A 27586-nucleotide genomic window follows, 5' to 3' on the forward strand; every position below is an offset into this window, starting at 1 on the left:
CCTTTTGTGATTTCTTCCTGCTAGTTTATCGGAGGGTAGTTGAAACTTTCCACTATTATTATTCCATGCCTGTTGCTCTTCTCATAGATTTTCCTACATATTTATTTCTCCAATCGTCTTCCACCATTTGGTCTATAATATTCTCCTGTTAGAATGATGAATCCCTTTTAATTCAAACCATATGGATTCTGTATCTATTTTACTGCTCATTAATTTCTTTTCCCTTATTGCCGTCATGTTATATTTAGCTAGTACAGCTTCTCCAACTCCTCTCCCTCCTTTCTAAATTTATTACAAACTGCAATAGTAAACTGCCAATCAATTCTCTACGTAACCACAGGGTGAATTTTACACTTTGCAGCAGTGGGATCAGGAGTGCGACCTGGAAATGCGTGGTTTGACTTTTAAAGATGTCGAATAAAGCATTTATCAGCCAATTAGCAACCACCCAACAGGAAGTCAGCCAACAACCAACAAGGTGGCTGGGCACCTGGGTGTCCTCGGGCTGGCATGGACAAGATGGGCTGAATGGCCTCCTTCTGTGCTGTAACTTTTCTATGATTCTATGGTTCTATGGCAGTGTACCCAATCGGGGTTCAGGGCAAGGGCAAGACACTTGGGGGGGTTGTGCAGCAGGGTGGGGGGGTAGTGGTGTGAAGAGGGGTCAGACCATGAACTCGGGGTTGGTCACAGCCACCCATTTAAAGGCACCCTCAAATGGGTTGGTAGCAGTTGCAAACAAACTGATGGTCTGGAGGCAGAAGTTTGGACCAAGGTGATTTGTAAATCCATTGATCTATTGAAGCAGCAGCAGGTAAGAGCTTGTTTTCAAATTTTGGTGACTATTTTGTCTGCAGTGTGTTATTCAGGACCCTTGCTAGGGAGCAAAGAACATTTGAGTACATCTATTCCATTCCCCTTGTGAGAAACAAGTGTTTAGGAAAAGACTCGCATACTACCCTTCAACTCTCTTTGTCTCTCCACAGAGGCATTGTGACAGAGAGAATGGAGGGAGCAGCTGCTGAGGGCCCCAGACTGAGGACGGCCCCATGGTTTGATGATGATTCCCTTTGAGTACTCCTCCAGGCTGAGTGACAGATGGGAGGTCTTCATGCCTGCTGATGGAAAGAGGAGACCACCCAGCCAGACCAAAGCAGCCTGGGCAGAGGATGCAGAGATAGTGAATAGCCATAGGGTTGTCCAGTTGCAATTCTGTAAAAGGCTCAATAATCTCTTATGATCTGCTAGGAGTGTGTAACCATTTTGCATATGGACCTTTATGGAAGAGTCTGGTATGATGTGTGCCGAGTGTGGGATTCGCGAGTGTCTTGACCAATTGCACAAGGTGGTATGAAGCAGAGATGCCACTCTGCATGGCATCCAGGGAATCAGGGGGTGGCTTCTGAATTGCAACACCTGTTAGTTAACAAAGAACATTTGAGAATTGTTTGCCACAATGACAAAGAACATGTTAGGCACACAATTTGTGTGGGAGGATGCAGTGGCGTAGTGTTATTGTCACCAGACTAGTAATCCAGAGATCCAGGGTAATGCTTTGCGGACCCGGGTCTGAATCCTACCGCGGCAGACGGTGGAATTTGAATTTGAATTAAAAGTCTAGTGATGACCACGAAACCATTGTCGATTGTCGTAACAACGCATCTGGTTCACTAATGCCGGTTAGGGAAGGAAACCTGTGTCCTTACCTGGTCTGGCCTACATGTGACTCCAGCCTACAGCAATGTGGTTGACTCTTAAATGCCCCCTGAAATGGCCTAGCAAGCCCTCAGTTGTATCAAACCACTACAAAGTCCAAAAGCAATGAAACTGGGCGGACCACCCAGCATCAACCTAGGCACTGGAAATGACAATGACAACAGTAAACTCAACCCCGTCAACCCTGCAAAGTCCTCCTTACTAACATCTGGAGGTTTGTGCCAAAGTTGGGAGAGCTGTCTCACAGACTAGTCAAGCAGCAGCCTGACATAGTCATACTCACGGAATCATCGTATCTTACAGAGAATGTCCCAGGCACCACCATCACCATCCCTGGGTATGTCCTGTCCCACCAGCAGGATAGACTCAGCAGAGGTGATGGCACAGTGGTATACAGTCAGGAGGGAGTTACCCTGGAGTCAATCTGGAAGTCCCCAACATTGACTACGGACCCCATGAATCTCATGGTACCAGATCAAACATGGGCAAGGAAACTCCTGCTAATTACCACGTACCACACTCCCTCACCTGACAAATCAGTACTCCTCCATGTTGAAGACTATTTGGAGGAATCATTGAGGGTGGCAAGAGCAGAGAATGTGCCCTGGGTGGGGAACTTCAATGTCCATCACGAAGTGTGGCTCAGTAGCACCACCAAAGACCGAGCTGGCCGAGTCCTAAAGGCCATAGCTGCTAAGCTGGGTCTGCAGTAGCTGGTGAGGGAACCAAAAAGAAGGAAAAACATACTTGATCTCATCCTCACCAACCTGCCTGCATCTGTCCATGACAGTATCAACAGGAGGGACCATCACACAGTCCTTGTGGAGACAAAGTGCTACCTTCACATTGAGGATACCTTCCATCGTGTTGTGTGGCACTACCACCGCGCTAAATGTGATAGATTTCGAACAGATCTAGCAACTCAAGACTGGGCATCCATGAGGGGATGTGGACCATCAGCAGCAGCAAAACCGTACTCAACCACAATCTGTAACCTCATGGTCTGGCATATCCCCCCACATTATCACCAAGCTAGGGGATCAGCCCTGGTTCAATGATGAGTGCAGGAGGGCATGACAGGAGCAGCACCAGGCATGCCTAAAAACCAGGTATCAACCTTGTGAAGCTATAACATAGGACTACTTGCATGCCAAACAACATAAGCAGCAAGTGATAGACAAAGCTAAGTGATTCCACAACCAAAGGATCAGATCTAAACTCTGCAGTCCTGAATGATGGTGGACAATTAAACAACTCACTGAAGGAGGAGGCTCCACAAATATCCTCATCCTCAATGATGGGGGGGCCCAGCACATCAGTGCAAAAATAAGGCTGAAGCATATGTATAAATCTTCAGCCAGAAGTACCAAGAGGATGATCCACCTCAGCCTCCTCCGGAGGTCCCCAGCATCACAGAGACTAGTCTCTTCAGCCAATTCGATCCACTCCACGTGATATCAAGAAACAGCTGAAGGCACTGCAAACTGCAAAGACTATGGGCCCTGACAATATTCCGGCAACAGTACTGAAGACTTGTGCTCCAGAACTTGCCGTACCCCTAGCCAAGCTGTTCCAGTACGGCTACAACATTGGCATCTACTCCGCAATGTAGAAAATGGCCCAGGCATTTCCTGCCCACAAAAAGCAGGACAAATCCAACTCAGCCAATTACTACCCCAGTCTACTCTCCACCATCAGTAAAATAATGGAAGGGGTCATCAACAGTGCTATCAAGCGGCACGTACTTAGCAATAATCTGCTCACTGACACTCAGTTTGTTTCTGCCAGGGCTACTCAGCTCTTGACCTCATTACAGCATTGGTTCAAGCATGGACAAAAGAACTGAACTGCAGAGGTGAGGTGAGAGTGACTGCCCCTGACATCAAGGCCGCATTTGACCGAGTGTGGCATCAAGGAGCCCTAACAAAACTGGAGTCAATGGGAATCAGGGGGGAAAACTCACCATTGGTTGGAGTCATGCCTGGCACAAAGGAAGATGGTTGTGTTTGTTGGAGATCAGTCATCTCAATCCCATTAAACCTCTACAGGAATTCCTCAGGATAGTGTCCTAGGCCCAACCATCTTCAGCTGCTTCATCAATCACCTTCCTTCTATCATAAGGTCAAAAGTGGGGATGTTCACTGATGATTGCACAAAGTTCAGCACCATTTGCAACTCCTCAGATACTGAAGCAGTCCATGTCCAAATGCAGCAATACCTGGACAATATCCAGGATTGGGCTGACAAGTAACATTCATGCCACACAAGTGCTGGGCAATGACCATCACCAACAAGAGAGAATACAACCATCGCCCTTTGACTTTCAATGGCATTACCACTGCTGAATTCCCCACTATCAACATCTTTGGGGTTACCATTGACCAGAAACTGAACTAGACTAGCCATAAAATACTGTGGCTACAAAAGCAGGTCAGAGGGTAGGAATCCTGCAGCGAGTAACTCACCTTCTGACTCCCCAAAGCCCGTCCACCATCTACAAGGCACAGGTCAGGAGTGTGATGGAATACTCTCCACTTGCCTGGATGAGTGCAACTCCAACAACACTCAAGAAGTTTGACACCATCCAGGACAAAGCAGCCCATTTGACTGGCACCCCATCCACAAACATTCACTCCCTCCACCACCAATATACAGTGGCAGCAGTGTGTACCATCTACAAGATGTACTGCAGAAACACACCTCATTAGACAGCACCTTCCAAGCCCACGACTGCTATCATCTAGGACAAGGACAGCAGACACATGGGAACGCCACCACCTGTAAGTTCCCCTCCAAGCCACACACCACCCTGGAAGTGACTTGGAAATATATCACTGTTCCTTCACTGTCGCTGGGTCAAAATCCTGGAACTCCCTTCCTAACAGCACTGTGGTTTGGACTACAGCGGTTCAAGAAGGCAGTTCACCATCTTCTCAAGGGCAACTAGGGATGGGCAACAAATGCTGGCCTAGTCAGCGACACCCACATCCCATGAATTAATTTTTAAAAACTATTGAAAGCATGATTTTCCCACACTTAATTCATTACAATGTTTTATATGCAGAAGAGGGCACATAATGCCTGAAAGAGAGCCAGGACTGGAGGTGGTCAACCCAACTCGTCAATTCTCACCTCTCTAGAGGTGGAATGCTACCATTTGGCCAGGCAAGCTTGGAGGATGGCTCCATGGTGGTGAGATTCCAAGGGTGCATAGATCTTTCCTGAAAAGATAGTGTTGAAAGGGATGGAGGGTTGGAAACTAGGTGGTAGCAGAGAGGGAGCATTGATGGCTTTGGACTTCGGAGGCTTATAGAATTTGGGGAAGCATGTGTGTCTCAATGTTGAAGGGGCAGATCTTGGAACCTTGGTTACCATCTCTCAATGGTGCCAGCGTGTGTTTTTAGGAATCTTATGTCTGTGAAGTCATCTCAGATAATGACGATATCCTTCATACTCATTGTTTGTTTCTCCCGACAGGGGAAATCAGCAGCTGCAGCCACCAGCTCTGAGGGACCAACATTAATCTCGGAGGAGGAGGAAGCCTAAAAGGTGCACAGTCACATCCTTTCTCTGCATCTAGTGCCAGTGCAGATACAAGCACCTCAGTGGGGATACGCAACTCTGCCGAAAGGAATCCATGCACTTGTGCGAGCACATCACAGTCACCAGACTAGTTGTCAGAGACTGAGGTAGTGCAGGCCTCTGGCAATCAGAGGAGTGTTGGAGGTGAACTAGATGCTGAGCCCCAGATTGATGACAAGCCTCTGTAGCAGTCCATCAGGCAGCAGATGCTGACATACAGTGCGAGGTACATAGAGATGTACCAGAGATTCCAGATGGACTACTGCTCTGGCACAGACAGTGGAGGGGTCCAGCTAGACCCTGAATGTTGTGATGACACACTCTTCAGAACGCACAGCTTCCTCCATTGAGAGACTGGTGACTGTCATGGAGGGTCAAACCCAGCAGCAGCTCATTGATGGGATATTGGGTACGTGCTCTGACCTGTATTCCATTGCCTTGTCTCTCAGCTCCAGTGCCGAAAACCAGAGCGAGAGGGAAACAAGGTGCCAAGAGCCAGAGCCAGGTCCTGGTTCCTCTGAGGAACTCACAGCTGCAGATGAACAGCTGCTGCCACCATCGGGGAGGCACCTTTCAGGGCGCTTCTCATGGGGATAGCCTCTCCCCTGCCCCTCTGCCATTGACATAAATGCCTCAGAGTGCCACGGTGACAGGTGAGCCTTCTGCCACTGTGGAAGAGACCCCAGCCACTCCAGGAATCTGACAGCCTTAGGCAGCCAGAGGATGTCCGCCATGGTCATCCCAGGCAAAGAGGCGTAACATTTAGCAGCCTGTCTCCAGCATAGCTGGCGTCGAGAAGGGAGCATCACACCATAGCACCCAGAAAAGATTTAAGAAAACATCTCATTAGTCACACGTGGGTTCACGATGGTGATTGAATAGTTTTGCTAGGTGTGAAGTTTGATTTATTTTGTAAATAATTTTTCTTTGCACTGGAGGCTCCACCTATGTTAGTGCTCCATGTATGTGATGTGCTGGTTTAGATTTGCATTGACTGCATGCTCTTAAGAGAGTTTGTGCTCCGTGATCGGCCTCATTTGGTAACTCCACATTGGTACATGCACAGGCAGCCCTAGTTGATGAATGGGAGATACCAAGAAAAGGTGAGGGTGGTCGAGATGATCAAATTGCAGATTGCTAGTTAAACCTTTGCATTTTTAGCAAATGTCACATTTCCATGGTATCCAAAATATCCTGCACAGCTGACTAGCATGGCTCAGCCTTATCCTCAGACTCATCAGAGCTTGGGGCTCGCTTCATTAGATCCTCCTGTACCAGGGCTTCCCCTCTCTGAAGCGTCAGGATGTGCAAGGCACAGCATACCACGACCATAAGTGAGGCTCGAGCAGGAGAGTATTGAAGAGGGCCAGCTGACCAATCCAAACATCAAAATCTCATTTTGAGCAGACCAATGGTCTGATCAATGACAGCCCTGGTAGAAGTGTGGCTCTCATTGTACCTCCTCTCTGGCTCATTGCATGGATTTTGGACTTCTCTGGGGGCGTCAAAGTATGTAGGCATCATGACTGTTGCCAGGATAGCGTGCACACACCTGCATAATCCTTTGCCTATGATCACACACAATCTGCACATTGATGAAGTGGTAACCTTTTCAGTTGATAAATGCCCCTGGCTGTCCTAATGATGCTTTAATTGCCATGTATGCAATCTATTATCTCTTGCACCCTTGGAAATCCAGCCATGGCTGCAAAGCCTCTAGCTCTCTCCACTTGACTGGAGTTGTCATTGGTAAATGAGATAAATTCATCAGCACGCCTGAATGTAGCATCTGTAAAAACCTTTATATAGCAATATTGGATTTGCAATTTGACATCATCATGCTGGATTTTACCCATGCGTGGGATGGCAGCGGTCCTCATTTCTCAATGCAAAATTCACCCCACATTTCAGTTATTCCTACTATATCCAGATCCAAACTGTAAATTATTATTCATTTTTTGAATACTCTGTACAGTGGTGTACAAACAGTTCAAATTGTTTTTTTTTTATTCCTCTCATTTTTAGTAGTTATTTTACCTTGATGCTCAATGAATAAATCTGATCTCTGGTCAGTCATGTTATCCTTCTTCCATCCTTTACTCCCTTTTCCTTATTCTTTCCTTGTTAGGTTTCTGTCATTTCTAGCTGGTTCCTCTCCCATGTCAATAGTTTAAGATTTTATTTATAGCCCTAGTTATTCTTTCCATCAGGACTTTGGTCCCAACCTGTTCAGGTGTAGCCCATCCCAATTGTACAACTCCTTACTGTTCCAGGACTGATGCCAGAGTCCCATGAAATGGAAATGCTCCTCCCCACACCATTCTTTAATTACATGTTGACTTTCCTAATCTGTTTGTCCCTATGCTAATTTGCATGTAGATCAAAGATCCTGCTTTTCAATTTACTCCCAATTCCTGATACACCCAGGGCAGGACCTCTAACCTAATCTCTGCTACACTGTTGGTTCTGGAATGGACCATGGCAAATGCATTCTTCCCCTCCTGAATGTACATAAACTGATTGTTTAACACAACTTTAATGTAATGAAATGTCCCAAGGCATTTCTCAGGAACATCATAAAATAAGAATGTACCACTGAGCTGTATAAGAAAACATTAAAGTCAAAGACCAAAAGCCTAGTCAAAGAGATAGCTTTTTAAGGAGTGTTATGAAGGAGGAAAGGGAGGTGAGAGTTTAGGGAGGGGAATTCCAGAGTTTAGGGCCAGGGCAGCTGAAGGCACAGCCACCAATGATGGAGTGATTGAAATCAGGGTTGCTCAAGAGGCCAGAATTATTATTTTTTATTTGTCCTTGGGATGTGAATGTCGCTGGCGAGGGCATTTATTGCCCATCCCTAATTGCCCTCAAAAAGTTGGTGGTAAGTCACCTTCTGGAACCACTACAGTCCATTTGGTGTAGGTGTATGTAACAGAGTACTATTGGTGAGGGGGTTCCAGGATTTTGACCCAGCAGTAGTAAGGGAGCAGAGATATAGTTCCAAGTTAGAATGGTGTGTGGCTTGGAGGAGAACTTGAATGTAGTGCTGTTCTTATGCATCTGCTGCACTTGTCCTTCTAGGTTGTAGAGGTCACAGGTTTGAGCCTTGGTGTATTGCTGCAGTGCATCTTGCATATGGTACACACCATTGCTACTCTGTGCTGGTGGCAGGAGTAAATGTTTAGGGTAGTGGTTTGGGTGCCAATCAAGTAAGCTGCTTTATCCTGGATAGTGTCAAGCTTCGAGTGCTGTTAGAGCTGCACTTATGCAGACAAGTGGGGAGTATTTCATCACACTCCTGACTTGTGCCTTGTAGATGGCGGACAGGCTTTGGGGAGTCAGATGATGAGTTACCCACTGCAGAATTGCCAACCTTGACCTTCCCTTGTAGGCACAGTGTTTATATGGGTGGTCTAGTTATGCCTCTGGTCAATGGCAACCCCAGCATGTTGATGGTGGGGTCAATGATAATGCTGTTGATAGTCAAGGGGAGATGGTTGGATTCTCTCTTGTTGGATATGGTCATTGCCTGACACTTGTGTAGTGCAAATATTACTTCCCACTCATTAACTAAAGCCCGAATGTTGTCCAGGACATGCAGCAGATAGATACTGAAGCGGCCTGTGACTGAGGAGTTAGGAATGCACAGTGTTCAGTATCAATCATCAACAAACATCCCCACATAGGACCTTATGATGGAGGGAAGATCATTGATGAAGCAACTGAAGATGGTTGGGCTTAGGACACTACCCCGAGCAACTCCTGCAGTGATGTCCTAAGGCTGAGATGACCGGCCTCAACAACTGCAACCATTTTTTTTGTGCTAGGTACGATTCCAATCAGTGGGTGAGTCCCCACCACAGCCGCCCCCACCTCTACCCCCACCCCACCCCCCCGATTCCCTTTGACTTCAGCTTTGCAAGGATAACTAGTCGTATTCACCACTAACAGGATGCTGCAGTCAAGCCAAAAAGACTTTCTGCTATCATACAAATGAGTAATGTGGCATATGAATTTCAGTGCCAGTGTGATGCTAGATGTGTGGATTGTACATCACGAATACTGGGGTATCGTATCAAACAGCATGCCCAGCCAGTGTTCGCAGTAGGCAAGGTACAGACCATATCTAACCAGCCAGTGCTTGCAAAACTCAAAACACAATGTCCAACATTAGATGTGATTCCACAATTGGATAATATTTGCTAAATAATCCTCAGTGTGCTAAGAATTGTACTGAAAATCAATTTAAGATTGTCAGTAGGGCTCGCAATGTGGCACATTTGCATGTATTGGAAGCTACACATATGAATAAACCGGGCCCTGTTCTTTGCAGACCAGAAGACATGTACACACATTGCACCTGTTTCAGTGAAACAAAGTAAGTGACAATCATTTGCTGACTCATTCCTCAGAGCAATGCCTTGACCAATCAGGGTCAAGCTGCCTGGTTTAAATTTCAAACAATGCTTGGCAGTTCACTGTTAGTCACCATTAGTAATACAGTTTCCATGGCAACTACTCTACCAATCAGAGTCCACTTGCCAACGAATCAGCACTCTCTTCTCATACTGTATAAATTGTTGTTTTCCCATTATATTGGTATTCTTGTGAAGTATCCTAATGTGCAAGATGAAAAGCTTCAACGTCTCTTTTTGCAGCAATACTCAAGTTCTGTACTACCAAACGACAATCTCACTTCACTTTTTGTGTTCAGCTCTCTTGTCTATGTTTGGACCAAGGCTTGAAGCTGAGTGACCCTGGTGGAAATCACTTTGAGCATCAGTTAACAGGTTGCTGCTGAGTAAGTGTCACTTGATAGCACTGTCGTCGACACCTTCCATTATTTCGCTGATGATCAAGAGTAGGCTGTTGGGGCAGTAATTGGCCGGATTGAATTTGACCTGTTCATTTGGCATTTTTCCACATTGTTGGATAGATGCAAGTTTTATATGTGTACTGGAACAGCTTGGCCAGGGATGCACTTAGTTCTGGAGCTCAAGTCTTCAATTCTTCAGCCAGGATGTTGCCAGAGCCCATAACCTTTGTTGCATCCAATGCATCCACCCTTTTCTTGATATCACCTAGAGGGAACTGAATTGGCTGAAGACTAGCATCTGTGATGGTGGGGACCTCAGCAGGAAGCCAAGATGGATCATCCACTCAGCGCTTCTGACTAAAGATGGTTTTAAATGCTTCAGCCTTGTCTTGTGCTGGGCTCCCTCATCACCAAGGATGGGGATATTTGTGAAGTTAATTGTTTAATTGTCCATACCATTCATAACTGGATGTGGCAGGACTGCGGAGCTTTGACCTGACCCACTGGCTGTGGGATCTCTTAGCTGTCTATAACATGCTGCTTCCACTGTTTAGAATGCATTTATTCCTGTGTGGTAGTTTCATCAGGTTTGGCACCTTACTTTTGGGTATGGTGCTGGTGCTGCTTCTGGCACTCCTTATTGAAGCAGGGTTGGTAATGGTAGGGTGGGGCCATGAGGTTACAGATTGTGGTAAAATACAATGCTGCTGCTGCTGCTGATGACGACTCATAGCACTTCATGGATGCTCAGTTTAGAGCTGGTACATCTACCCTGAACCTGTCCCATTTAGCGCGGTGATAGTTCAGAGATCTCAGTGTGGGGCCACCAAAACAATAACTGCAAAAATGTACTTCATCTAATGTTCAGCTGCAATCACTCAATCCTGTGGCAGACATAGTGGAAAGGATCCTGTTATCTGTAGGGTATAAATCAGTGGATGATCCGTGTGATGAAAAACATTTCCTCCCTTCCACCACCAGCACACACAAGTGTTGAGAGTATTTAGGAAGTCTTTTCTTCCACCCTTCAGTATCCAGCTCTTAATAGATTACAAGCAAATTGTTCTTCTTATGTCTGGATTTATTAGAAGCTCAGACACAACAAACACTGGAAATCTGGGCTGGCAGGAGTACATTCTTGAAATGGGGAAACTGATTAAATGCTTTTAATGCTTAGAGAAGCAGGCAGGCTCCCTAGCCAGGTAGGCATTTCCCCCCACCACCCCACGCCTATTCCCCACATTGCTGTCAGGCTAGGTATAGCTGTGGGTTAGGATAAAGTTGCAGATGCTAGGTACGGATATGGGTAAAGCTGCGGGTATGGTTCTGGATACAGGTTAAGCTGCAGGTGCAGGTTAAAGCTACAGGTACAGTTCAAGTTGCAGATACAGGTAAAGCTGCAGGTAAAGTTGCAGATACAGGTAAAACTGCAGTAACAGTTATAGGGGAATAAAGCTGCAGCTACAGTTGCGGATATGGGTTAAACTATGGGTGCAGGTAAAGCTGCAGATACTGATAAAGTTGCAGATACAGGTAAAGCTGCAAGAACTGTTGCAGATCTGGTAAAGCTGGGGGTGCTGTTGCAGATACAGGGTAAAGTTATGAGTAGTTGCGGATATGGGGATACATCTGCGGGGACAGTTGCAGATATGGGGATACAGCTGCGGGGACAGTTGCAGATATGGGGATACAGCTGCGGGGACAGTTGCAGATATGGGGATACAGCTGCGGGGACAGTTGCAGATATGGGGATACAGCTGCGGGGACAGTTGCAGATATGGGGATACAGCTGCGGGGACAGTTGCAGATATGGGGATACAGCTGCGGGGACAGTTGCAGATATGGGGATACAGCTGCAGGGACAGTTGCGGATATGGGGATACAGCTGCGGGGACAGTTGCGGATATGGGGATACAGCTGCGGGGACAGTTGCGGATATGGGGATACAGCTGCGGGGACAGTTGCGGAAATGGGGATACAGCTGCTGGGACAGTTGCGGATATGGGGATAAAGCTGCGGGGACAGTTGCGGAAATGGGGATAAAGCTGCGGGGACAGTTGCAGCCATGAAAATGAGGATGAAGGTATTGAACTCAGAAAGAGACTGTGAGGTTCTTGAGCAAATTGATATAGGGAGTGACAAGGTATTGGAGGTATTGGCAGGCTTAAAAGTGGATAAATCTCCAGGTCCGGATGATTTATGTCCCAAACTGCTGAGGGAGGCAAGGGAGGAGATTGCAGAGGCTCTGACCCAAATTTTTAATTCCTCTCTGGCCACGGGGGGATGTGCCAGAGGACTGGAGAACAGCTAATGTGGTTCCGCTATTTAAGAAGGGTTGTAGAGCTAAGCCAGGGAACTACAGGCCAGTGAGTCTCATGTCAGTAGTAGCGAAACTATTGAAGAAAGTTCTGAAGGAGAGAATCTATCTCCACTTGGAGAGGTAAGGTTTGATCAGGGATAGTCAGCGTGGCTTTGTCAGAGGGAGAGCATGCCTATCAAATTTGATTGAATTTTCTGAGGAGGTGACCATGTGTGTAGATGAGGGTAGTGCAGTTGATGTAGTTTATATGGATTTCAGCAAAGCCTTTGACAAGGTCCCACATGGGAGACTTATAAAGAAGGCAAATGCACGTGGGATACAGAGTAATTTGATAAGGTGGATTCAAAATTGGCTTAGTTGTAGGAGACAGAGGGTGATGACAGAAGGATGCTTTAGAGACTGGAAGCCAGTGTCCAGTGGCGAACCACAGGGATCTGCGCTTGGTCCCCTATTATTCGTCATTTATATAAATTACATAGGTGTCTACGTGGGGGGTAGGATTAGTAATTTTGCGGATGTCACAAAGATTGGCCGGGTGGTTAACAGTGAGGTTGAGTGTCTTGGGCTACAGGAAGATATAGACTGGCTGGTCAAATAGGCAGATAAGTGGCAGATGGAATTTAACCCTGGAAAGTGAGAGGTGATACACTTTGGAAGGAGTAATTTGACAAGGAAGTATTCAATGAACGGCATGACACTGAGGAACAAAGGAACCTTGGACTGTGTGTCCATAGATCTCTGAAGGCGGAGAAGCATGTTAGTGGGGTGGTGAAAAAGGCATATGGGACACTTGCCTTTATCAACTGAGGCACAGATTACAAAAGTAGGGAGGTCATCTTGGTATAAAACCTTGGGGAGGCCACAGCTGGAATACTGTGTGCAGTTCTGGTCACCACATTATAGGAAGGATGTGATTGCACTGGAGGGGGTGCAGAGGAGATTCACCAGGATGTTGCCTGGGATGAAACATTTAAGTTATGAAGAGAGTTTGGATAGACTTGGGCTGTTTTTGTTGGAGCAGAGAAGACTGAGGGGCGACCTGACCGAGGTGTACAAGATTGAGGGGCATGGACAGGGTGGATAGGGAGCAGCTGTTCCCCTTAGTTGGAGGTTCAGTCACGAGGAGACGTAAGTTCAAGGTGAGGGGCAGGAGGTTTAGGGGGTATGTGAGGAAAACCTTTTTTTACTGAGAGGGTGGTGACGGTCTGGAATGCGCTGCCTGGGTGGGTGGTGGAGGTGGGTTGCCCCACATCCTTTAAAAAGTACCTGGATTAGCACTTGGTACGTCATAACATTCAAGGCTGTGGGCCAAGTGCTGGTAAATGGGATTAGGTAGGTAGGTCAGGTGTTTCTCAAGTGTCGGTACAGACTCGATGGGCCGAAGGGCCTTTTCTACACCGTGGTTCTGTGATATGGGGATAAAGCTGCGGGGACCGTTGCGGATATGGAGATTAATCTGTTGGACTGTTGCGGCGGGAGGTTGTGCCCACATATGGTAGGATGTGTCTGTCTCTACTTACAGCGAATGGCCACAGCCCCAGCCTCGAAGAGGAGACAATCTTGCCGACTCCTGGACTCCAGCAGCACACTACAACAGCCGGGCTCCTGCTTCTCAAACACTCGCAATCCTTTACTCAGAGCCATCCCAGAACTCCAAAGTGAAAGACTTAACACAAGTAAAGATCACAGAGTGGGGCAAACAGCTTTCACTTTCAGCTGTCGGTGCCCTTTCTTCATTTGTGCAGCTACTGTCCAAATCCTATTCAAAAGTTTCCCATTCCCCACTGCACAACAACTTTCTAGTAATTTCCCAAAATTATTCCAAGTCGGGAAAGGTCCTGAACGCCAAAGCAGCCACCCAACTCCAACTTCTCCTCGAGCTGCTTTCCGCCCAGCCTCAGGTAAAGCCAGTCCAGCTGAAAGTAACCAATAGGAAATACAGTTTGATCCTCTGCTGAATAAACTACAAACTCATTTCAATCAACCTGGAGCGCCATCGACAGGTCACAGGAAAACCCAATAATTCTGATCATTAACTTTAAAACCGAGGCTTTTCACTGTTATAGGTGGGGCCAAATGGGATTTACACGATTTTACAGCATGAGTCAGACGAATAACTTTCAAATTTACTTACCGAAATTGAAGACTATTTCCTGATATTTACTAGTACATTAAGCGAATCATCGATTCAGTTAAAATGGAGCTGCTCCAATTCTGCTGGATTAACATCAATCAGTGATTTTATCACTGCTGGTTTTCATGGTAGATGATGATCCACAAGCAGCATCATTAATAAGTGTAAATCAGGGTACTATAGCATACATAGGACATTTTAGTCCATTCCTGAGCACATGCTATGTAAAAATTTCAGGTTAGGTCACAAAATCTTTACAGTGCAAAAGGAGACCATTCGACCCATCAAGTCTGCACTGCTCTCTGAAGGAGCATTCTACCTAGTCCCATGCCCCTGCCTTATCCCCATACCCCTGCACATTCTCTTTTCTCAGGTAGCAATCCAATACCCTTTTGAATACCTCAATCAGACCTGCCTCCATCACCCTCTCGAAGTTAGTTCCAGACTTCAACCGCCCTCTGGGTGTAAAAAAATTCCTCACATCACTTTTACTCCTTTTGCCAATTGTTTTGAATCTGTGCCCCCTAGTTCTTGAAGTTCTCTTAAGTAGGAACAGTTTCTCACTATTTATCATGTCCGTACCGCTCAGGAACTTGAATATCTCTAGCAAGTCTCCTCTCATCCTTCTTTCCTCCAAGGAAAACAGTCCCAACCTCTCCAATCTATCCTCATAGCTTCAGTTCATCATCCCTGGAATCATTCTTGTGAATCTCCACTGTACTCTCTCCAATGCCTTCACATCCTCCCTCAAGTCTGCCACCCAGAACTGGATGCAGTACTCCAGATGAGGCCTAACTAATGTCGTATACAAGTTCATCATGACATCCTTACTCTTGTACTCAATGCCCCTATTAATAAAGCCTAAGATACTATCAAATATATCAAATGCCTTTTGAAAATCCACATATACCACATCAACAGCATTGCCCTTATCAACCTTCTCTGTTTCCTCCTCAAAAACTCCAGCAAGTTAGTTAAACATTATGATCCCTTAATGAATCCATGCTGGTTTTCCTTAATTATTCCTGAACTGAAGATAAGGTTTTTTTTAAACCTTGTTGATGTCAGGATGCTGAGCAGGATCAGGAGTGCTGTTCCAGACCCACAAGAAAAGTTTAGACCTCTCCTGCCCTGGTCTTCCTGATCCTCAGCTGCAAGACCCTTTCCTCTCCCTCCTCCAACCCCAACCCCAACCCTTCATTGACTTTCCTAGGCCAGATGCCTTCTGTTGGTTCCAGTTGGCTACCTGATTTTCCTGACCTATCTACTAGTCAACTGTCCAAATTGAGTGGACAATAAATGTGTACCAACAAATGAGGTATATTTAAAATCTGTCAGGCTTCTAACCCAAATCCAGAGCAAGATTGTCATCCCCTCCCACTCGCTTCCCACCACTGGTAAAAATTGGTTTTCACATACTCATACTTGGCGGCCACAAAAGCTCATATCAGATAAAAATGGACAAACAGGCCAATCTCAACAATTCAACACATTCCCAGATATTTTTCTATATAAATAGTCTGTGATAAGCTATTGAAAGGGAATGTTAGATCCAAATTCAAAAATTATAGGAGACAAAAAAGGCATTCCTGCGTTCCTCAGAATTCGTGTGACTATAGCTAGTAAAGTACGCATGAATCATGCACCTGATAATAAAATCTTCAACAGGCTTCAACCAAGTAGGAAAGTGCAATTTGAGCTTGCATCATTTTGTAACTAATTTTACTCAAGCTAATAAATTGCCCCATTCTGCAAAGCCAATTTCCACCAAAACAACTTTCATTTCCTCCCACCCCGGTTCATTCCCTTGGCCATAAATGAACAGAGATTCCTCTAATAAATAACTGGTGATGCCATTTAGGATCAAAATGTTGTAAAGTGAGCAGAAAACACTTTTACGATCACAAAATCTGCTAATTGTGTCATTATTAACTTGTAGATCCAGACAACTATAGATGTAAAAACAAAAAACTGTGGATGCTGGAAATCCAAAACAAAAACAGAATTACCTGGAAAAACTCAGTAGGTCTGGCAGCATCAGCGGAGAAGAAGAGAGTTGACATTTCGAGTCCTCATGACCCTTCAACAGAACTGAGTGAATATTAGGAGAGGGGTGAAATATAAGCTGGTTTAAGGTGGTGGGTGGGGGGGGTGGTGGGGGGGGGGGGGGGCGGGGTTGTAGGGACAAGCAAGCAGTGATAGGAGCAGATAATCAAAAGATGTCACAGACAAAGGAACAAAGAGATGTTGAAGGTGATGACATCTAAACGAATGTGCTAATTAAGAATGGATGGCAGGGCACTCAAGGTACAGCTCTGGTGGGGGTGGGGTGGAAAGACTAGCAGGGCATAAAAGATTTAAAAATATTGGAAATAGGTGGGAAAAGAAAAATCTATATAAATTATTGGAAAAAACAAAAGGAAGGGGGAAGACATGGAAAGGGGGTGGGGATGGAGGAGGGAGTTCAAGATCTAAAGTTGACATCTTTTGATGATCTAGTCCTATCCTAACACCACCACCCCTCCCCTCCACTTCTCCCCCCGAACCTTAAACCAGCTTATATTTCCCTCTCCTTGTAAAGAAAGATCAGTTCTGTTGAAGGGTAATGAGGACTCGAAATGTCAACTCTTTTCTTCTCCGCCGATGCTGCCAGACCTGCTGAGTTCTTCCAGGTAATTCTGTTTTTGTTGAATTCAATATTCAGTCCGGAAGGCTGTAAAGTGTCTAGTTGGAAGATGAGGTACTGTTCCTCCAGTTTGCATTGCAGTGAAGTTCAATGCAAACTGGAGGAACAGCACCTCATCTTCCGACTTGGCACTTTACAGCCTTCCGGACTGAATATTGAATTCAACAACTTTAGATCTTGAACTCCCTCCTCCATCCCCACCCCCTTTCCGTTTCTTCCCCCTTCCTTTTGTTTTTTCCAATAATTTATATAGATTTTTCTTTTCCCACCTATTTCCATTATTTTTAAATCTTTTATGCCCTGCTAGTCTTTCCACCCCACCCCCACTAGAGCTGTACATTGAGTGCCCTACCATCCATTCTTAATTAGCACATTCATTTAGATAATATCACCACCTTCAACATCTCTTTGTTCCTTTGTCTATGACATCTTTTGATTATCTGCTCCTATCACTGCTTGCTTGTCCCTACAACCACACCACCCCCCCCAACTTCTATCCCCCCACCCCACCCCCCTCCCCCCCACCTTAAACCAGCTTATATTTCACCCCTCTCCTAATATTCACTCAGTTCTGTTGAAGGGTCATGAGGACTCGAAATGTCAACTCTTTTCTTCTCCGCTGATGCTGCCAGACCTGCTGAGCTTTTCCAGTTAATTCTGTTTTTGTTAACTATAGATGTAATCCAATCATACACATGTGCAAAATTTAAGCCAAACAAAATTATTGGAAGGAATCACAACCCGGGTTCTCGCAATTTGGAAGAAACTATTTGAGAATTATCCTTTAATCATTCTTATTGAAGAATCATGTGTACTAATACAGAAAATAAAAATGCCCATGACACAATTTCCAATATCCATGCATGGTATAGTCCTCTTGCAAAGCCCAGAAGTTGCTAGAATGGCACATCTCACAGCGAGTGATGTGAATTAGACTTTTTTCCTCAGCCTTCAGATTGCATTCTATTAGCGCCTCAAATTGCTAGAAATGCAGTTGCTATTTGGGACCTCCTGAATGTTTTGCCCAATAGTATATCTCCTTAAATATCAAATTTAAGAAAATAGAAATAAACAGAGTGAATGACAGAGAAGGAAATGGGATTATTTAGAGCCAAAATATTTACTGAAAAAGAAATGAGACAAAGAAAGAGAGCGGATCATGAGAGAAAAAAATAAATCTAATCTACATTTCAGAGTATTAAAACAGCTTTGCATCTTAAAAATAATTAATATGTATTACTGCCGAGATAGATTTGTAAACAATTAAAAACTCCGAAGCACTTAATGACGTGAGAGACCCCAACTTCATTGGTTCACTTCTGGAGCAAGGCTCAATTTCATGAGAAGGCTTTGAGTCACATCCTTAACAGGGTCCTTACGTAAACTGCTAACCTTAAATGACTGTGACAAGATTAATTCACGTTAACGGCATAATTAAACAATTTCATCACATGCAATTAATGTCAATGGAGAATCAAAATTTATAGCATATCTCTTCTTCATAGCAAATTGCTGGATTTTTTGCAATCAAATAGTAATAATGCACCAATATTTTTCCAAAAATTTCTGGGCCTCTGGTTTTGGGTATTGGGATGTCCATTGAAATTAATACACCTTCCTATCTATTCAGGATCATCTGTATACAATATCCTAGCCTGCACAAGGCCATGTACTAGAATGTCCACAGACATGCCAAAAGTTGTGTTGTTAATCACTCCACTTAAAGAATTGCCAAGTGCCTAGCCAAATGGCAATCACACCTCCGATTTATGATTGGGGTGTTTCGCATCTTCAATTTTGAACCCTATAAATGTCACACTGAGTTTCTGAAGAAAAGTTATGAAACCTTTCCCTTTCTAATTGTTATGATCTTGGTCGAGATCAGTAGCTTGGAAATTTGAAAACCTAGTTATTTACTAAAAGAATTAAGTCACAAGGTTCACTGTTTAAAACTAAAGAATTTTACTACACAAAAATCAAAGAACATGAATACCAATAACGGCACTTTATCTTAGTCAGTTATGTTAAAGATATTAAAAGTACAATGAATATAGTGATGTATACTCTAAACCAAACCTCTCAACTCAAATTTGACTTTCACCCCCAGAAAAATTCAAGTCAGATGCTTATCAGAAATTAGAAGATTAACCACTTGGTCTGAGTACTTTTTCAAAGATTTGTATCAGAGTTGAAATTGCTTGGGCTTTCTGTTTTCTTCCAGTAAGGTTGTCCTTTCAAATCTTCTCTAATCATCCTACGGTTGTAGACTCCTAGTTCAACACAGGCATCGCTAACGTCTGAAGCATAGCCACCTCAAATCAGAACACTCCTGGTTCTAACGTTCTTCAACTACGGAGTCTTGCATCTAGGAACTCTCGCTCTTTCTTCTCAGCTGGCTATCCCAGAAGTCGAACTTACTGTTAGTGCAGTCCTTCAATTATCAAGAGTTTTAATGGGGAACAAAGAAATGGCTGACCAACTAAATACATATTTTGGTTCTGTGTTCACAAAGGAGGACACTAATAACTTACCAGAAATGTTGGGGAACACAGGGTTTAGTGAGAGGGTGGAACTGAAAGAAACCAGTATTAGTAGGGAAATGGTGTTGGGGAAATTGATGGGATTGAAGGCCAATAAATCCCCAGGCCCTGATAATCAACATCCCAGAGTACTTAAGGAAGTGGCCCTAGAAATAGTGAATGCATTGGTGGACATCTTCCGAGATTCTATAGACTCTGGAACAGTTCCTACAGATTGGAGGGTAGCTAATGTAACTCCACTATTTAAAAAGGGAGGCAGAGAGAAAACAGGGAATTATAGACCAGTCAGCCTGACGTCGGTAGTGGGGAAAATTCTCGAGTCCATTATAAAAGATTTAATAGCTGAGCACAGTGGCAGAATCGGACAGAGTCAGCATGGATTTATGAAAGGGAAATCATTTTTGACAAATCTACTGGAATTTTTCAAGGATGTAACTAGTAGAGTTGATGAGGGGGAGCGAGTGGATGTAGTTTATTTGGACTTTCAGAAGGCTTTCGACAAAGTCCCACATAAGAGATTGGCGTGTAAAATTAAAGCGCATGGGATTGGGGGTAGCGTATTGAGATGGATAGAAAACTGGTTGGCAGACAGGAAACAAAGGGTAGGAATAAATGGGTCTTCTTCCGAATGGCAAGCAGTGACTAGTGGGGTACCGCAGGGATCGGTGCTGGAACCCCAGTTATTAACAATATATATTAATGATTTAATGAGGGAACTAAATGTAATATCTCCAAATTTTCAGATGACACAAAACTGAGTGGAGGCTGAGCTGCAGAGGTGCTTCAGTGTGATTTGGACAAGCTGAGTGAGTGGGCAAATGCATGGCAGATGCAGTATAATGTGGATAAATGTGAGGTTATCCACTTTGGTAGCAAAAACAAGAAGGCAGATTATTTTCTGAATGGTTATAAATTGAGAGAGGGGAAAGTGCAACGAGACTTGGGTGTCCTTGTACACCAGTCGCTGAAGGTAAGCATGCAGATGCAGCAGGCGGTAAAGAAGGCAAATGGTATTTTGGCCTTCATAGCCAGAGGATTCGAGTACAGGAGCAGGTATGTCTTGCTGCAATTGAACAGGGCCTTGATGAGACCACACCTGGAATATTGTGTGCAGTTTTGGTCTCCTTATCTGAGGAAGGATGTACTTGCTATAGAGGGAGTGCAGCGAAGGTTTACCCGATTGATTGGGCAGGACTGACATATGAGGAGAGATTGAGTCAATTAAGATTATGAATGAGGGGGGATCTCATAGAAACCTATAAAATTCTAACAGGACTAGACAGGGTAGAAAGGATGTTCCCAATGGTGGGGGAATCCAGAACCAGGGGTCACAGTCTGAGGATATGGGGTAGATTTATTTAGGACTGAGATGAGGAGAAATTTCTTCACCCAGAGAGTGGTAAGCCTGTGGAATTCATTACCACAGAAAGTAGTTGAGACCAAAATATTGCATGCTTTCAAGAAGGCGTTAGATGTAGCTCTTGGGGTGAAAGGATCAAAGGATATGGGGAGAAAGCGGGAGCAGGCTATTGAGTTGGATAATCAGCCATGATTATACTGAATGGCAGAGCAGGCTCAAGGGACCAAATGGCCTACTCCTGCTCCTAGTTTCTATGTTTCTATGTTTTAGCCAGCAGACAGAATGTCAACTGAACTCTGCTTGAAAAAGATGTTCCTTGCAGCCACAATGCTCAAAACTAAAATCGTTTGAAACGAGAACCACACACAGGACTCTACCCCGCCCCCCCCCCCCCCCCCCCCCCCCCCCCCCAACCACCCCCCCACCCCGCACCCCCCCCCCCCCCACCCCCCTGTAATTAACTTCTTGTTTAGCCTTTGATTTACTATTGTTTATCTCCCAGGAAGCTTGGTTACTTGATCAATTACTTCAAGCAAAGGGATTTTTACTAGAAATAATCTTCCAGAGAGTCTCAGTACTTAAAGGGACCATCATCCCAAGGTAAAAATAGTTTTTCCCCCAAAGCACCCTTGACCATCACATAACCTGTAATATATTTAAATTCTGTGGTCATACTTTGCCTTTGATTATTCACCTATTAAAAGTAATATTTTTCCATAAATGTCATTGACCTTATGGGACCATCTAATAGGTTTCTTTTTGTGGTATTTAACTGGCTGCCAAACATCTTTTCTGGATTTCCTAACCTTGCTTTTTTAGAAAAGATAATTTTAAAGGGAGATTTAATAGTAGTGTTCAAAATTATGAAGGGTTTTGATATGTAAATAAGGAGAAAGTCTCGCAGGGTATTATTACAGTCTGTAATGCAATGTCTGAAAAGGTGGTGGAAGGAGATTCAAGAGTAACTTTCAAAAACAAATTAGATATACACTTGTAAACCAAAAAAAAAAGAACTGTAGGAAAAGAGCAGAAGAATGGGACTAATTGGAGGTCTCTTTTAAATTTCTAGCACAGGCATAATGGTCTCTTTCTGTGCTATATGATTCAATGATTATATGACTGTATCTTGTTCCTATTTAGTGCTGTTTTTCTGACCATGAGCCAAACATTCCCTCTCTGCATAATTGGGCTCCTAACCATATTTTGACATTTAACGCACAATTTGTTCAAACTTCCCTAAAATCTAACAGTACAGTAACACCATGTAAATATTCACCATATTAGCAAAGCAGAAGTTTTCTGCTGAAGAATTGCATCAGTTGCTATGCAAGCTTATGCAATATAATTCTCATGTTTTCACATTAGTTCATCAAACAACAACTTATATTTATATAGCACCTTTAACATAATAAATCATCTCAGGCACTTCACAAATGCAATATAAAACAAAATGTGACACTGAACCACATAAGGCAAGATTAGGTCAGATGACCTAGAGCTTGGTCAAAGAGATAGATGTTAGATGAGAGGTGCAGGGAGGGAATTCCAGAGTTTAGGGCCTTGGCAGCTGAATGCACGGCAACCGATGGTATGAAGTGGGAATCTTTATAGCAGCCAACTTGAACAGCGATGCAACAACATTGCTTTGGCACGACCCGTGTACATTTTCTAATGAATAACCTGTTTTGCAAAACACTTTTACCAAATCCTCTTTAAAATATTTGCTGTGTTTAGCAACTAAAATTCATGTTCTACATGCAGAGAATACATTGGATAACTTATGAATGCTGTGGATGTGAGGCAATTATAGATGCATTTCATTTGTTCTAGTTCTTTAATCCACCACTACAGGTTGCATATTTTGCTTTACAGTTAAGTCATTAGTTGGCTTTGTTGTTAGCTAAAAAATTTTTGTGGTGAACTATATTGCCCAGAAGCAGAATAAAAGGTAGATCAATATCTTTAAGGCTGCGCTACATTAAACTTGTTTGAAGCTTAAGCCTGTGATGGCAGGCCCAACGCGGTTCTGTAAAGTGAAACCAAAATACAGATACATTCATACACCTTCTAATAGCTGTGTGGTAACATAAAAGGATTAACAATTACAAATTATTAATGTAAAAAGGTGTTGATAATCTGTAATTTATCACTGGGAAATAGCGCCATCAGTATGTTATAATAGTCACTGAATGAGACACATAATTAATTCAACAACTGATAGATATGGAATATGGGGTAGAATTTAAGAGGCATGAGGCTCCTGAAGGCAGAACTGGAAGTGGGTGCCACTTCTGCTTGTGTGTCGGGACCCAGCGCCCGCACAATTCAAATTAAAAGTTAAAGGGCTGGTGGTGGGCCTGGGAGACACACGAGATTATCCATTGGAGACAGGTATTCATTGAAGGATCCTGCTGTCAGCTAACAATGCAGCATGCATGGGCGGGTTATTAAAGAGCCTCCTGGACAAATGGGGAGGGTTTGCATCCATGATTTGTCTGTCATCTCCATCCTATCAGTACTTTCTTATGTTTCTTGTTGCAATCCTTCATCACCCTGACCCCCATCACCACCAAACTTCATCACATGCTCCCTTATTATTCTCATGTCCTGGGCACCTCCCCATCACACCTAAATCCCTTCAATTGCACATATATCTGAACCTCGACAGAGGTCGGCACCATGGTTCAGCAACACCTCTTTGCAGATTCTCCTCCAGGATGTCAGGGAGCAACAAATGGGAACAAAAGACCCTTCAGCCTGCAAAGGAGGGAGGTGAGCAACCATGGACTCCTTCACTGGATCCATTGCAGGAAAAGAGTCACAACCTGCTCCAGTCCACCAAGGTAGGTGGCACGGTCGCATGTTACCAAGGGTCTATCATGGGGTCATCAAGTAATGTATCTTTGCAAGTGGGCAGGTGGGTGAATGTGTGATCAGCTTCAGTATTGCAGGGCAATTAAGGCCAAAGAATTTGACAGTTTGGCTTTTATGAGCACTTGGATCCAATATACCACAGATGGGCCAATATGTGTGATGGGAATGTGTGCAGACAAGGAGGTTAGGTGTCACTTGACATGTCACCAACTCTGCACACTGTCATGCAGGAGAAGCAGGCCCACAATTCAAAGGGGAGGGCAAGGACTGGAGGCGGAGTGCGTGACCTGAAGATGCTCAGCCCTGCAGAGGAAGAGGTACTGCAGATCGCAGGAGAGAAGAGTGGTCAAGCAATTGTAGAGAGCGAGGTTTGAATAACCAGGCATAAACATGAGAATGCATCCAACCTAGCACTGGCATATGGACACACAGGAGGCACGTGAGGAAATGTGATGCGCTCATAGGCTGTGCTGATCCATAATGTGATTCTTTTTGCCCTCCAATACAGATCCTCACAATCCCAAGCTCAGGCCATCGTAACAGCAGGAACCTTTGGAGACGAGGATTCATCATCACCTGCCTCTTCCACATACTTCACCAGCGCAGTTACATCCTCATGAATTGCGGAGAGTTTGTGTTTAGAATCAGAAGTACAATCCAGCAAGCACATTGCATATACATCCCAGTAGCTGGTGGAGGATGTGATAGCCAGGTCTCCTGATGCTCGGAGGACTGCTGGGGACCAGGCTCCTGCTGAGCTCCTACTGATAACAGACCTCTGGTCATGGCCACAAGAAGCCTGCTGGACATGTATCAAAAGTTATGGGAACTTATGGCAGAGATGACAGAGGCCATGTGCAGCTTTGTGCAGGTAATGGAGGAAATCATGCAAGCCATGAGTTCTGCCATGGTTCAAGCATATGAGTACCTGGCTTCCTCGATGGTGACCATCATGGAGAGCCATTTGTCCTAACCTGCATTCTGTTGCTCTAGCTATGCATTGGCTCCATACAGTAGTGACTAGGCGAGAGGGGGATGAGGCACCTCGACCTCCCTCCAAATGGCCTTTCTTCTCAGAGAGGTGCCATTGAACACCAAGAGGGAGGATGAGCACGTGCCTGCCTGTCTGGGGGCTTCCTCTCAGGGCACCTCCAGGGTGAACGTCTTCTCCTCATCCCTCTGCCATTGACCCCATTGCTTCTAGTTAGCAAGGCTGAGGAGGATGCCCCTGCACCAGTGCAGGAGATCCCTAGTATGCTGGAGCCTTCAAGGCCTCAGACCTCCAGATGATGTCTGCCACGGTCATCAAAGGCAGCGCGCTGAACAGACTGCCTCCATCTCAGCTGCTGATGTCAGGGATGCACCAAGATGTAGTGTCCGTTAGCATAAACTTAAGACTTTATGACAACACAAAGTGGTTGTGAAAATGTTCAATTTTTCACATGTAAATATTGCACATTATATTGGTTGCTAGTTTATATTGGAACTTGTTTATTCAGAGAACTAAATGTACTTTTATACCTCATGGCTGGCACATATTGATGATTACAGGGGAGTTAGGAATATTTCCTTTATTGTGGAGAGAACAATAGTTATGTGTTTGCATTCAGTCTTTACTGAATGTTCATATTAGTGTCCAGTTTTGTACTCGCCACTCTGTGGGACACGGCGGAACTTGCAGGCTCCACTGGCCCTGCCATATATACATTGTAAAGGACATTATCCGTGATCATTCTCAACCAGGATAATTAAACTGCTGCAGGTCAACTCAAAGCCCTATAATGATGGTTCATGACCTGAATTCTCAGTCATGGTAAGCTGATTGACGTATGTCCAATTGTGACCAGATGTCCTTTGGACCAGTATTCACTAGTGAGTGTATGTGACAAAGGTCTGGTCTCCTTGCTCTTCTAGGTGGCAGAGGACATAGGTTCAGAGGTAGCTGGCAGGGGTTGGTAGACATCCCGAACGGGCAATTGAATTCTGGTGATGGGACCATGGTCATGTAGGTGTCTCGCTTTTGGGCAAATCGGCTGTATATTAGGTTGTCCCTGGTATCCTGTGCACGTCTCTCCATAACCTTTGCACCCAGTAAAGGCTCATGCACATTCATGCTTCCTTCTCAGATGCATCCAATTCATCCTTATCTGAGAAGAAGTGCTGCTCCTCCCTCTCGTCCTGTTCCCACAGTTCTCTGCATTGTATGGCCACATTGTGCAGTGCACAGCAAATGATGACTACTCATGATTCGCTCTGTAGAGCTCCTCCAGACCGATCAAGGCAGCAGAAGCACGTTTTCAGCAAGCTTTGCTCAATGGTGGAGGCATGAACTGCATTGTACCGCTCTCTTGTTGCACAGTGGAGATGCCTCACAGGTGTCATCAACCATGTCCAGAGGGAACAGCCCTTGTCACCAGGATCCAGCTGTTAACCTGGGCTGGGGCCTCAAAAAAGCTCTGAAACCTGCAAGTTGCACAAAATGAGAGAGCTCCCTGGAAAACAAAAACACATGCATGTGGTCACAGGCCAGTTACATGTTTTTAAACATGTGAAAGCCCTTGAAATTCACATAAGACACTGGCTAGCCCCAGGGAGGTCTAATGGCCACAGAAGTGCAGTCAATGACCCCTTGAACTCACAAAATTACAGAAGTATTAAGGAAATGAATTATGACCCTGAAGCCCAATACCCTTGCCACCTGGTTATCCTCATCTGTGGAGTAATTAATGAAATGTGCATAATGGAAGAGAGCATTGGTCACATCCTTTAGGCACCTGTGTGTTGTAGCCTGTGAAATGCCACACATCGGCCATGGAGCCCTGGAAACAAGTGCTGGTGAAATAATTGAACACCAAAGTCACCTCGAGGGCCACCGGCATGGGGTTCCCACCAAATCTCCATGGCTACAGGTCTCGTACATGATCCCACATATGTCTGTGACTGCTTCCCACGACAGCCTCAGCAATGTCTGGAATTGCCTCTTTGACATTTGCAGGTAGTTAGTTCTCATCCTGAAGACGCAGTGACATGCTAATGCCCATCTTCTACAATGCATTCCCTGAATGCCAGTCTCCTGGCCAGCCTCCCTGTAGAGTAGAGGCTTCCCTGCTGCCCTCTCTATTGGAGAGTTGCAAATAAAGTTAGTTCAATAATGGCTGCCTGCAGCTGAGCATGTGTAGCATTACATAGTGCAAGACACAACAGAAAGATGGTGATGAGACTGGGATAGAATTTTTTTAATACTGCATTTGAGAAATTAAGGACTGAAGAACATTGTGACACGTTTCTGGAACTCCTGGTTGATTTTGAGAAGTTTGAGCAATTTAAAAGATTGCTCCGTGTGCACATCGTGTTCAGGTACACTGAGTCAGCATGGTGTGTAATTGAAAAATGGCACTGAAGCTATATTTGGGGACAATTGAGGAATTCAACCCTAACAAAGAGGACTGGTATAACTGTGAACGCATTTCACATATTTGGCTGAGAGTGAATAAAATAGGAAATGAGGCAAAAGTAAATGTTTTCCTCATCATATTGGGGCCAGAAGATTTTGAGGTGGCG

General features: G+C 44.6%; 1 protein-coding gene across 1 annotated transcript in view; it reads right to left on the minus strand.

Annotated features, from left to right (window-relative positions):
- Positions 1–14294, minus strand: part of LOC121269593 (synaptojanin-2-like) — a 505511-nt gene extending 491217 nt beyond the window's left edge. Inside the window, exon 1 of the mRNA XM_041174296.1 lies at positions 13952–14294. Within this exon, the coding sequence (XP_041030230.1) occupies positions 13952–14075 (124 nt within the window). The 5' untranslated portion in view covers positions 14076–14294. The remainder of the gene's footprint in view (positions 1–13951) is intronic.
- Positions 14295–27586: the final 13292 nt, after the last annotated feature.

Source organism: Carcharodon carcharias, chromosome 2 (assembly GCF_017639515.1).
Source record: "Carcharodon carcharias isolate sCarCar2 chromosome 2, sCarCar2.pri, whole genome shotgun sequence".
Classification (NCBI taxonomy): domain Eukaryota; kingdom Metazoa; phylum Chordata; class Chondrichthyes; order Lamniformes; family Lamnidae; genus Carcharodon; species Carcharodon carcharias.